General features: G+C 41.1%; 1 protein-coding gene and 1 long non-coding RNA gene across 4 annotated transcripts in view; both read right to left on the reverse strand.

The window, feature by feature from the left end:
• Positions 1-13566, reverse strand: part of GPR176 (G protein-coupled receptor 176) — a 124923-nt gene that overhangs the window by 20818 nt on the left and 90539 nt on the right. The window contains exon 1 of one of the 3 annotated variants that reach the window (XM_055278664.2): positions 9947-10142. The exons of the other annotated variants lie outside the window; for them this stretch is intronic. Within the exon in view, the coding sequence (XP_055134639.1) occupies positions 9947-9983 (37 nt within the window). The 5' untranslated portion in view covers positions 9984-10142. Of the gene's footprint in view, positions 1-9946; positions 10143-13566 lie in introns of those variants that run through there. 3 annotated transcript variants of the gene reach the window in all.
• The window catches only part of LOC134736636 (uncharacterized), a 32685-nt gene continuing 30223 nt past the window's right edge, over positions 11105-13566 (reverse strand). Inside the window, exon 2 of the long non-coding RNA XR_010120749.1 lies at positions 11105-13428. This is a non-coding gene — a long non-coding RNA (uncharacterized lncRNA). The remainder of the gene's footprint in view (positions 13429-13566) is intronic.

A 13566-nucleotide genomic window follows, 5' to 3' on the forward strand; every position in this document is an offset into this window, starting at 1 on the left:
TCATCATTTTTTCCTATGTACTCACTTTTATAAGTATACCTACTGATGAGAACTACCTTCAACCAACAAGCTGAATGTTTACTATCTTCCCATTGCCAATACACAGTGTCAGAGCTGCTTAGAGAGATGTATTCAACAATGATACATCATGCTACACTGTAATTAGTCTAGTGAACGTACAGGGAATACTCATGCACTTTATTCTACTCCCTCTGTCCCAGTAACTATAATTATGCAGTCTGAAAGGAAAAAATATGTTGGAAATATTTCCAAAGACCCCAAGGGTAAGATAATTAGAGGACTAAGAAAGGAAAGTGAGCCTGATCCTGCTTCAGTCCACTGGGACCTAGCATAGCTGATGTGAACTGGAGAAATAAGATTTTGGAAATAAGGGCTTCTTTTTTTCTTTTTCTTTTTCTTTTTTTTTTTTTTTGAGACAGAGTCTCGCTCTGTCGCCCAGGCTGGAGTGCAGTGGCGCGATCTCGGCTCACTGCAAGCTCCGCCTCCCGGGTTCACACCCTTCTCCTGCCTCAGCCTCTCCGAGTAGCTGGGACTACAGGCGCCCGCCACCACACCCGGCTAATTTTTTGTATTTTTTAGTAGAGACGGGGTTTCACCGTGGTCTCGATCTCCTGACCTCGTGATCCGCCCGCCTCGGCCTCCCAAAGTGCTGGGATTACAAGCGTGAGCCACCGCGCCCGGCCTAAGGGCTTCTTATTCCTTATGATCTGACACAATCTGACAATGACATTAATTAAAAGCTGAAAATGTCATTCATTTTTCTATAGCTGAATTTAGTAGTCAAGGCAGGAGAAAAAGGAGAGGCCTGAGGGTAAGGAGTTAGAAATGGCATTCCAATTCTTCTAACAGATTTGGGACACTCTCCCACTACTGAGGAGGTTAAATTGCTCTAGAGCTGACCTCCTGTGTGTCCTTCATCACCTTCTCCTGTCCCTGCAAGGAAGGAGAAGGCCAGCAGGAGAGGAGTGTTTGCGCAGTGAGGAGCTAGGAGAGCCAGAACAGCAGATGGGGCAAGAGCTGGGAGCAGCCAGATCCAGGACAAGGCAGGAGATAGCTGGCCAAGACAGGGAAGACTCTGGAAGGAAGTGATGGATCTGAAGGTCACAGCAAGGTCAAGAATAGAACACTTAACCTTGCTCTGACCTGAAAGGATGTGTTATAGCACACAGGCCATGAGAGCCAGCCAGCTCAGTAAGAGAATGGAATAAATGCTCAAACAGAATGCTGGGAGCCAAGAGCTCTGTAGGAAGGAGGGAGAGGGGCAAAGTAAACAAAATAACAGATTGGCACATTGGTAGCATGGAAGGAACTTGATAACTAAGACACTCTGGCCTAGACCCAGAATAGCTATGATTCTAGACCCAGAATAATATCTATAATAATATATATAATTCTAGCAGAATATCTATGATTCCTTTTGAGGTAAGAACTAAACTGGCAAAGTGTATCTACGGGCTTTGCAGATGTAACATGATTTTGGAAGTACTGGTCTGTAATGAAGTACATGTGAGTGGGCAGAAACAATACCTTTTGGAAAGCAAATCCTAATACTTGCTTTTCTCTCTTTCCTTCTTCAGCCCTCCCTCGAGTAAACATGGAGAGAGTGGAAGAGAAGAGGGCAGAAATAGAGAGCAAAACAACAGGGAGACTTATTTCAGTTCCATTTCTCTCCCCATGCTAAGCGCTATTTTGTATGAGCATTTCCCAGTGACTTTAAGCAACGGAGACTTTCTGTGCCTGAATCTTCATTAGTCACGTTGCTGAAAACTGGACAAAAGGTTTCTTTGCTTTGTAACATTTTCTAACCATCCAAGACTCATGATGGTGATGGCCACAGTGACACAGACACGCAGAGGAGAATTCACCCAACATTTAGCATTTCATGAATAATCAGTTTCCAATTCCTGCATTTTTACTCTAATATTAGTTGATTTGAATAACATTGAGTTATTTACCATGTAATTTTCCTGCTGGTTCAAAATAATGCAATTTTGAAAATGCTATTAGCCTGTTTAAAGCAGTAAGATCAATGAGGAGATGTGACCTCTTATTTTCTCTAAAACAAAATGCAAGGGAAAGAATTTTCTATTCTGGGAGAGATCGATTTTCTACTTTCTGAGTTTGTAAAATATTGGCTTTCACAGTGCAATCAATGTCACTGGCTCAATGTGGCTGAAGCAAATAAGATAAAATATAAAATCTGTTCATTTTCATTAAGCCATAGTTTCCATTAGTCTTGCCCTTGGCATTATTCTTATAAAGGCTTATAAGTATGCAAATACCACGACTAAAGACTGATCACTGGATGATAAATATTAGCCAATAAATTTTAATATTACCCTAAGTAAGGAAACAAAAGTGAGCATATATGCAAAAATCAGTGACATGCTGCAACTCTTTAAGTTATTTTTCCAGTAAAAAACTCTGAAATTTTTTAATAGGGGTAAGAAGGTAATCTACAACACCAAATAGATTTTATATACTCATATGGATGGAAGGAACCTGGAAAAGTTATCTACACTTTCCTTGTTTCCAGATAAGATTATGTAAGTCTTATGTAACAGAAAGAAAAGCTATTTTTGCTAACTGTTAAGAGTTCTGGCAAAAGCAAATATTGTAAGCCCCTCTTCATCAGCCTCTAAGATAGTCAATGATCTTCACATCCCTGTGTGGGCCTCTCCCATAGTCAATGAAGTCGATTTGTGTAAACAATAGGACATGACAGAAATGTCTGTGAGATTTCCACGGCTAGGTCACAAAAGACATTGCTACTTCTGTCCTCATCTTATTGAATCACTTGCTCTGGGGAAAGCCAACTGACACGTCTTGAGGAAACCCAAGCAGTCCTATGAAGAGGCTCATGTGGTAAGGAACTGGTGCCTCCTGCCAACAGCCATGTGAATGCACCAACCTGGAAGTGGATCCTCCACCCCACTCATGCCTTCAGGTGGCCACAGCTCTAGCCAACATCTTGATGCAACCTTATGAGAGACCTTGACCCAGAAATACCCAGCTAAGCTGTTCCTAAATTCCTGATCTACAGAAATTATGAGATAATAACTGTTGCTTTAAGCTGCTATGTGGTGAGGTCTACTACTTAGACACTTTGCATAGACTCTTACTTCTTTCATCTTCAGAATGATGAAAATTTAATGATGAAATGATAAAATTTACCTTTTAGAGCTGTTGTATTAAATGAGATATATAAAAAGTGCCAAACACTGCCTCACTCATTACAGGTGTTAAATAACTATAATATCACAAAGCATTATTATTTGTGAGCTTTATTTTGCTGATCATCATGAAACTATAAATTAGTGAGACTTATTTCTAAGTCATAAAAGGCATCACAGTAGTTACTGAGCAACCACAAAATAATGTTTTTTCAGTGTCAGATTTTACTTACCCTTCCTTTAAGAAAATAAATTTTAAAAAATCATGTAAACTTTAAGCTCTTTTAACTCTTGAAAGTAAATCTCCTTTTTATTCTCTGACTTTCTAAGAAATATAAAGAACACCAAAACCCAAACAATTAATAGTCCTTAAAATAATTTTATCAGCTTAACTTCTTTCCATCAGTAAAATTAATGAAATCAGAAAATGTAGCTCCTTGACTGTCCAACCATGATTTTTCCCTGATAAGTAGCTGTTGGAAAGACCACAAAAGCCATAGTCAAGGAATATCAGTCAGTAACACTGAGGGCTAGGCCTACGGGATGGCAATGAGGACTCAAGGATGGTAGCATTTACCTTTACCCTATGGGATGATCTTAACCAGATCATTCAAAGGCCTTAGTCTGTTCCCAGTTGGACATTAGAAACTTCCAACAACACTTATGTCCAGAGTATGCTCTTCCGGTTTCCCTGCTACTGCTTTGGCCATTTCTCAGTATTTTTTGCTGGCTTCTCTTCCTTCTTCAGGCCCCAGTCTTGACCCTTCTCATGCTATCCTCTTCTCTAGACTATTTTAGGTGAAATTTTAATAACTTCCATGTGCATTGTTCCACTTTACCTCTTATCTGAGCTACAGACCCAAATATCCAGAAGCCAACCAGATATCCACATGCCCACTTGACTTCTTTACTTTGGACTCTCACAATCATCTTGGACTTAACATGTCCAACCTAAGCATTTGACCTTTCCCAAAACTCCTCCTCCTCCAATATTATCCATCTCAGAAAATGACACCTCCATCCTCCTGGTTGCTCATGTTAGAAACACGGGAATCCTTGCCACCTTCTTATCACTTAGCCCCACATCCAATGCAATATTTAGTCCTGTCAACTCTACCTACAGAATAAATGCATAATGCAGCTGCTTCTCTCTATCCCCGCCAGCACCACTCTGGCCTGTCACCCCTCACCTCCACTGCTGCAGCTCCTCGCTGGTCTCCCCACACTGCTCCTCCAGCCCATCTAACACATTCTCCACACCACAACCAGACCAACCATTTTAACAGCAATTAGGAACATCACTCCCCTTCTTGAAACTTCCATTGCCTTCCCATTGTTTGTAAAGGCAAAACCCAAAAGTCTAGCCTGCCCACCACTAGACTGTGAGAATTAGGAAAGCTGTCCCTTCCTGTTCCTTGTAATAGATGACAAGTCTATGACTTTAAATGTGAATGGTGCCCTCTAGAGTACTGCTATCCTATGGACAAGGGAGAGTAGCAGCCCCATGGGCCTTCACTTGAATCCCTAAAACTTCAAAGCTCTCCTCTGCCTGGGGGGCTGATATGGTTTGGATGCATGTCCTCTCCAAATCTCATGTTGAAACGTGACCTACATTGTTAGAAGTGGGGCCTAGTAGGAGATGTTTGAGTCATGGGGGTGGATCCCTTATGAATGGCCCAGTGCCATCCCCATGGTAATGAATGAGTTCTCACTCTGGTGGTTCACACAAGAATTGGTTGTTTAAAAGAGCCTGGCACTTCCTTCTCTCTCTCTTGCTCTGTGTCTCACCATGTGACATGCTGGCTGGCTCCCCTTCACCTTCTGCCATGACTGCAAGCTTCCTGAGGCCAGAAGCAGATGCTGGCACAATGCTTCATGTACAGCCTGCAGAACTGTGAGCCAAATAATCCTCTTTTCTTTTTAAATTATCTAGTCTGAGGTATTATTTTATAGTAATGCAAACTGAGTAACAAAAGAGGCTTCCCAGACCCCAAAACAACTGTTCCTTTTGCCCTCTGCCTCATCCTCACTAAGTTTACCTCACTTTTTAGGTCTTCTTCCAAGAAACCCTCCCTCACCACCAGAACCATCAATGCAAATCAGGCCTGCCTGGCATCAGTTCTCATCATACTGATTACTTCTTGTTTGTAGCAATTATTATACTGAGGATTAGTCAACTATCTGTGCCAATCTCCACTAAACTGTAAGTTTTATGAAGGTACAGATCTCATCAGATATTTTTACCACTATAGCCCCAATGCCTATAACAGTATCTGGTAATCATGAACACTAAATATGTATTTGTTAACTGGAAAAAAATGAAAAAGCAAATGAACATTGGGAAGCACATTTCCACTAGCTCCATGCTTACTAGTTACGTAGGATCCTAGTTGGATTCCAAGTTTGAGGGGAACCCAGAAATAAGATGCTGAGCTACATGTCCACACGCTCAACATTTCATCCCTCTACCCCTCTGCTTTTTCACAATGAAAACAGTTTTAGTTTCTTCCTAATTTTTTTTTAAACTAACACGTTTACTGTTACAATGGTTCAGGCTGGATGTGGTGGCTCATGCCTGTAATCCCAGCAATTTGGGAGGCCAAAGTGGGAGGATTTCTTGAGTCCAGGAATTTGAGACCAGCCTAGGCAACATAGGGAGACCCTGTCTCTATAAAAAATAAAGAAAAATTATCCAGGCATGGTGGCACATGCCTATAGTCCCAGCTACTTGGGAGGCTGAGATAGGAGGATCACTTGAGACCAGGAGGCCAGGGCCTCAGTGAGCCACGATCACTGCACTCCAGTCTGGGCAACAGAGTAAGAGTCTGTTTCAAAAAAAGAAAAAAGGTCTAGAAAAGAATAGGAAGAAAGAAAAATTACCTGAAATCCCACCATCTTAAGAAAAGCATGGTAAATATTCTGGTCATCACTTTTTCATACATGTCTTTGTGAATATATACACTTATATACTTAATTTTATGTAAGTGGCCTATCATTTACACATGCTGTTCTTTGTGGACACCATCTTCTTATATATATAATGTGAATATACCTTTCTCCATTATCATTATTTCATCATATATAAACATTTACATTGTATTTACAGACATATGGTATTATTATTTTGTAAAAATCGAATTTTATTTTATATATATGCATTACATAATGGGAAAGATCTCCCTATTCCACGGTGTGAATATATTACAGTTTATTCAGCCTTTGTCCTACAAATGGGCACTCGCTTTGTTCATGGGTTTTTGCCATTATAAACAAAAAAAAACATTGTATATAAATATGCTTATTTTCTGGTGTTTTTATATCTGTGATATTGATTTCTCATTTCTGCCAGCGATATTTGTAGAGCCTTTTCCCCAAAAATTGTTGCCTGCAGCAGGTGCTATCACATCTCACTGATTTTTGCCAATCAGTGGGTGAGAAGCTTGATGGAGACCCAGAAGGAGTAGTCCTGTGCCCAGTACCCAGTGCTTCATGGATGAGGCATCATTTTTATGGCATATGCTTTTCCAAATGCATTACTATAACATTTCTGAAAAGTAATCCAGCCAGTTCAGGGTTGGATGGTTCTCTGAGTCCACCGTAAGGGCAGCAACAGGTCTAAGTGAGTCAAGCAGATCCTCTTACCTCAGAGCCCTGTCTCTCAGATCACATTCACTGCTGTTATGGGGGAAGAACCCCTAAGAGGGTGTGAGCACGCATTACTCTGGGATGCCTATTTCATAGCATGCAGGATAAGAAGGACAGTGTGGCAGGAGAGGGAAACAAAAGGAAGCTCATGCCTCAGAGGAAAGCTTCAATCCACAACAAACCAATCCACAAATCCCCAGGATTGCGCTGAAATTCTTATCCAAGAGACATGCCATCTCAGCAAGCTGGAGCAGGGCAGCAGATGAGGGAATTGACAGTGAAGGCTAGAAGTAGAAATGGAAAGTCACTTCTAGAAAAACCCATTCACAACTCAGCAAAGCACACTGAAAAGGGGTCCACTTCTGGAACAAGGTTGAGAGATTTCCAACCGGAGTAAAGACAGGACCCCAGGGGTGCTTAAAAGTCACAGAAAACCTCAGGAAAGGGGGACCACAGAGAAATATGGATAGCTGAGTAGAAGGTCCTCCCCGCCTACAGGGGTCTCCTGCAGGTTTTGCAGTGTGCAGGGCACAGCAAAGTGACCACTGCAGAGCTAGGCAAAGCCACAATGCCCCTAGCAACTGTGAACACACATTAGCTATTCTTTCCTCTACATTCCTGTAAGCTTTTCAAATGCCATTTGCATGAAACCCAACTTTTTGATTATTTTAAATTCATACAGCACACATCAGCTCCTATGATTTAAATCCATCCTGCTCATTGAAGCTGCTTCTTCAGCTCTTGCCTGGAGTAAACAGAAGCTAGAGGGGGCCTGAAAACAGTCCCAAAGATGCCATCAGGGTCAGCCTCCAAGGAAGAACCCTGACCACTGACACAGTGTATCCTAACGGAATGGGGAAAAATGCAAACTAAAACAAAAAGGAGAACCTACTTTCCACCATTGCTTGGCAGAATAACAATAATAATAATATGCTCAAGTATTAAAAGGTATGAAGATATAAGCATCCTTGTATGTTTTGGGTGGTGTCCACTGAAGAATGATGAGGTTCATACATTTGGAAAGGGGAGCTTTATTTCTCACAAAGGGTTGAAGCCTTCAGGGTGCCATTTTGATAGGCTAGAGGCTATGCTAAAAACAGATACTTCAAGGGAGGGGGAAAAAAGAACAGGAATTTATGCTAAACAATGTGCTCAAATATACATATTCAACAAGCTATAGGAGGAGCATGAATATATATGAAAGGAGAAATGTATGCACATGCAGTTGAGCTTCATGCCCCTTCATGGGTCTCATGTGACAAAAATAGCAGCATTAGCATGATCCAAGGGTGGAGTTTTCAGCCCTCTGCTGTCAAAAGGTGAAGCAGAGTACATGTAGGCCTTTACTGTGCCCTCTCCAGACTGGCCAGAGCCACTCTATGGTCAGTGGTCTCTTATCAGGCAAAAAAGGAGGGGCAGCATGAGGTTGTTAGTTGTTATCACTGTGGAGTCTTTTGAAAGGGTTAGTTTCTGTTTAGCCCTTAGAGAAGAAAGTCTAATAGAAGTTAACGAAGGAGGGGGCATAGTGAAGCATGCCCCATCTTCTTCTATCCCATTGTGGCCAAGAACTCAGTTTTCAAGGTTACTCTGGGGTCCCCTTGGCCAAAGAAGGTCCATTCAGTCAGTTGGGGGGCTTAGAATTTTATTTTTATTTTACAGTGGGCAGGTAGATTGCTACAGATATCTGAAAAGTAGCTTGGCAGTTATCTATTAGATTGGTGCAATTGTGGTTTTTGCCATTACTTTTAATGGAAAAAAATACAATCACTTTTGCACCAATCTAATATTAAACGCATGTACCTTGCACAATCCTACTTTTGTAAAACTATCCTACAAATAAAAGAATCAATGTATAAAGTTGTGTGTTCAAATGTGTTTGTTGAAGGGTTGTTGACAGTGACTCTCAAATGAAAACAATCTGAATGTCCACCATTAGGATAAATTGTGGCATGTCCCTATGGGGACACAGAGAAATATGTGGAAGGCTACATCCCAGGCTGTCAACATGGATTATCTCAACTGAAGTGGTATTGGGAGATGGTATAATAAATGTGTGACTTAATTTGTTTATGAAATAAACAACTTTCCACCCCCAGCTAGCCTGGTATGATGCTGAAAATATCATCCTTAGGGATTAATTTTTCTATTTCTAAAAGTCTGTTGTTAAAATACAAATATTCCTGAAGTTGTTTTTCAGCCCTTAATACCCAGAGGTGGGACAGAAAATGTTGTGGTTGTTTTCCAGCCCCAACAGCAAGCTGACAGAACCATCCTTAACTAGGACAGGTAGGTGTCTGTGTGGGAAAGGCGGGAGGAAAGGCCTCCGGCTCATGGCCTGACTGACATGCATCTCGTTGACACTAACATGTTGTCTAGGAAGGAGAACCAAAAGAGAGGAAAAGACACTGCGTGGAGGGGCTGATGGGGCACATACATTGACTGCTGCCTGAGGCCAGTGCTACTTAGGATGCTGCTCAGGTTTCCTTCCTGGTTCTTTGGGGATTAGCACAAACACTGAGTTGGCCCTCTGCCAGGTGGAGGGGCAGCCAACAGGGATTGCGAAGGGGTCAAAGAATCAGCATCACTGGCTGAGAGAGCAGCTTTACCAGCAGGGATCAAAGGTGCCAGACATGGTTTCTTTCGATTCACTCAGAGAGCAGGACAAGTAATCAGAAAAGTGTGATTTTCCTCTGCTCCAATAAAATAAAAAAGCCTGCCCTTGTTATAAAGTACCAAGAGAATCAATAAGAGTTTCAGGAGACATTGGCACACCTCACAGGCAAAGCCCTGGAAACAAACTACTGCTTTCACCACAATGTGAACTTCAGGGCAGAAGCTCTTTGGCTTGGATGAGTTTACATTACAGCAAAACTGCCCTCCCCGTCACAGTGTATGGGGACCGGTATGTCCAGGCTGGGGTAGCTGGAATGTAAGCAAATTTAGTGTGCTAACATTAAAAAGAATGATACTACTAGCCAGAATTTAGTGAATACTTATTGTCTAAGTATACGTATCATGTGATATTTGCAAGAACCAAATGAGTTAGGTACTATTCAATCCCATTTTAAAAATAAGGAAATTGAGGCACTGAAAGGTTAAGTAATTACCCAAGGTTCTAGAAATAAGAAGCAGTGGAGCTGGCATTCAGACAGAAGCAGCTGAACTCCAGAGCCTGGGATGTGATCACTACGTCACACTGCCTTGTCATGAAGAGACAACACCTCACAACGCAACCCCCAACACTGAAAACAAAGACCAAAGATATGTCACTGGAAAAGCCACTTGGACTCGGGCATCAGAATGGATCAGGGAAAGAACTTGGTGAGAGTAAGAAAGCCATGAGGTCACAAAGAATGCCAAAGTTCCATGGGGGCAATGTGTGTGCAGGATACAAGGAGCTCACAATGCTCTGGGGTCAAATCTAGGAAAGCCCTGTAGAGTGAGGTTGCAGGATCTACAGGGAAAGGTGAGTCATCTCAGGAACAAAGGGTGGGCTTGGGGACACATCTAGAAAGGACTTGAGGCCATTAGTTGCTTAATAGACTATGGTTTAAAATTAAAGTAGAAATAGCTAAACCATATCTATATGATCTGATTTGTTTTTGACTACTTTCTCTGTTATAAAACACTTATGTTATAAACACTTATGTTTATTGATTTCACTTTATTGGTATTGTTCCCACCCACCTGAAAGCCTGGTTATCTGGCTTTACAGCTCCAATGTAAAAATTTTAAATGGCACCCTCAAGGCCAACATTCACCCATTCCTCAGTCCCTGTCTCTCCTTTCCAAGCTGGGAAATGGGAGGAAGCCTGTCCCAGATAGGACGGCCTCTGCCTCTGAGTTGGCATGAGTATAATAGTTTTTTTCTCTAAGTTGTTCTGCTACCTAAAGCTGCAAGGTTCATACAAGCATGGGTGATATGTGTTAATTGGAAAGTATATTTTATCTTATCTGTCTAGAACAACTCAAATAACTTTGTATATTCTTAATACCAGTACTGTTATAATTATATAATTTAATTTATATAAATATATATATCCACATTCCCAACCAGTTAGATAAATCCGTGAATAATTCACAGAATTCAAATCACCATGTGTATTCTGCATCATAAGACAACTAGTATGAAGAAAATCCTAAGGTAGTGCTGAGAACATATTACCAGTATTTGTTCATTTTTCTGACTTAATTAAGAGTTACAAACTACCACTCTTTGATACTGAACAATCAATGAGCTGTGTATAAGATAATAGCAAAAATACTTTACTTATTCAACAAACATTTATTAATTTATTAGAATGCAAGTCTCTGAGCTAAGTACCAGGTTTACAAAAATAAACAAGACAAAAATCTCAAGGAGTTGACAAATGAGTTTGACACATAGATAGATAAGTATTTACTAAACAAATGATGGAGGAATATATGGGAAGAGGAAGGAGGACCCAATGGGCTGGAGTGGGAGGTGGAACACCACAAGAGGATACACTTGATCTGAGTCTTGGATGGAGGCCCAGCCAGACAAGAGGGAGAGACAGGACTGGAAGAGGGAGCACTGTGGGCATGCAGGCAGGTTGCTCAGCATGGATATGGCAATAGCAAGGAGTTTAGTGAGGCCAGAGGCTAGAATCACTTTGAAGAAAAAAGTGAGAGTCAGCAAATGAGTTGCCAATTAAAGTGACTCCACTCTGTGTGCTAAATGTTAATAGCTGCAGCTCTGCAAAATATAAAAAGCAAAAATGTTCACAAATGACATGAGATTTAAACTTTAATGCTCTATTTTCTTAATTCTAAAATATCTCATTGATTTAAATAACACTTGATTGTAAAACATAACCCAATTTAAGAAATGTTAGAATATGAAAGGATGAAGGAAATAAGTCAATAACAACTGCTAGAAGGCCTCATCCAGGAGAATATAAACAGAGACTCTTACATAAAAGTGGACTTCTGCTTTGCCCCAGAGTCAATGTCAGTATAAGCAAAAGCCTCCACTACATTCCATGCTTAGTCTTCAAGCACTTCAAGATCAAAGAGCATTATCTTTGAACGTTTGAGTCATTAAAAATGGAAACAGTTCTTCTCAGCTTAAGGTTGGAATGGGGGAACCTTTTGGAGACCACTGAAGCATGTGTTAACTTGGTTCTTAGGTACTTGAGCATACAATGGAAATTTGGAGTTGCCTTGGTTTCTATGACTGCCAAACCTCAGCAGATAAAGAATCTTCTGCCAACCTCTCTGCATCTCCTACATTGGTTCCTCTTTCATATCTGTTTCCTCAAAAGATGTTTCTATCCCTAACTTTCTTTTCTTCTCACACTACACAGTCTCCCCAGGTAATCTCAGCCACACCACAGCTTCAGCTAATTGACCTAGTATTGCCTACATGTGTCTGTCCAGCCCATACCTCTCTCCTTAATTTCAAACTCATGTCAAACAACCCATTTCCCCATGGATGCCTCAGAGACACCTCAAAGTCAACATGGTTAAAACTAAATCCATTGTTGGTTTCCTACCTGCCCGTAAATGTTCCTGCTCCAGGGCTCTCTATGTCCATAAAATGTACCTCCTTCCACTCAATGGCCCAAACCAGATAGCTGGGATTTTCTCAAGCTACTTTTGCTCTTAAACCCCTACATCCAACAAAATACTGTAGATTTTATTATCTCCCCTAAAATCCTTCAATCTGTAAACTCTTCTTTGCCCTACCACCACCGCCCTGGTTTCTAATCCTGGTCATTTCTTGATTGCATCACTCCAGTAGCCCAATATCTCTCAGCCACTAGTCCTCTATCTCCTCCTTCCATCAGCCCTCAGTATCCTCCAGTGGCTCCTCAGAATGTTTCCTAAAATACAGAATTGATCAGGACGCCACCTGGCTTTATATCCGTCATTGACTTCCCTTATCACTCTCAGTATTTTATCCCAAATCCCTGGTGCATGGTATACAAGGCTCTTCCTGGACTGTCCCAGAATTGGTCCTGCTCCCTCTAACATCACACACATGTGCATGCACACACACACACCCCATGTTCCAGTGCAATGAAGGGGGCAAAGGAGCTGAACAGACATTTCTCCAAAGAAGACATACAAATGGCCAATAAGCACATGAAAAGAAGTTCAGCATCATTAGCCATTAGATAAATGCAAATCAAAACCACAATGATAAATCACTTCACACCCACTAGGATAGCTATAATCAAAAAGACAGATAATAACAAGTGCTTGTGAGCATGTGGAGAAATTGGAACCCTCATAGACTGCTGATGGGAATGCAAAATGGGGCAGCCGCTTTAGGAAACGTTCTGACAGTTCCTCGAAAGGTTAAACATAGAGTTACCATATGATTCAATATATTTGTTTCCAATTGCTGCTGTAACAAATTACTACAAACTTGCTGATTAAAACAACACAAAATTATTATATTATAGTTCTGGTGGTCAAAAGTCCAAAGTGATTCTCCAAAGGCTATAATCAAGGTCTCAGCAGGTCTATGTTCCTTCTGGGGGTTCTAGGGGAAAATCCACTTCCTTGCTTCTTCCAGCTTCTCGAGCAAGGGTATCCAATATTTTCACTTCCCTGGGCCAGACTGGAAGAAAAATTGGGCCACACATAAAACATTATAACACTAATGATAGCTGATGAGCTAAACACACACACACACACACACACACACACAAATCTTATAATGTCTTAAGAAAGTTTACAAATTTGTGTTGGGCCACAT

The sequence above is a fragment of the Symphalangus syndactylus genome, chromosome 5, assembly GCF_028878055.3.
Source record: "Symphalangus syndactylus isolate Jambi chromosome 5, NHGRI_mSymSyn1-v2.1_pri, whole genome shotgun sequence".
Classification (NCBI taxonomy): Eukaryota; Metazoa; Chordata; class Mammalia; order Primates; family Hylobatidae; genus Symphalangus; species Symphalangus syndactylus.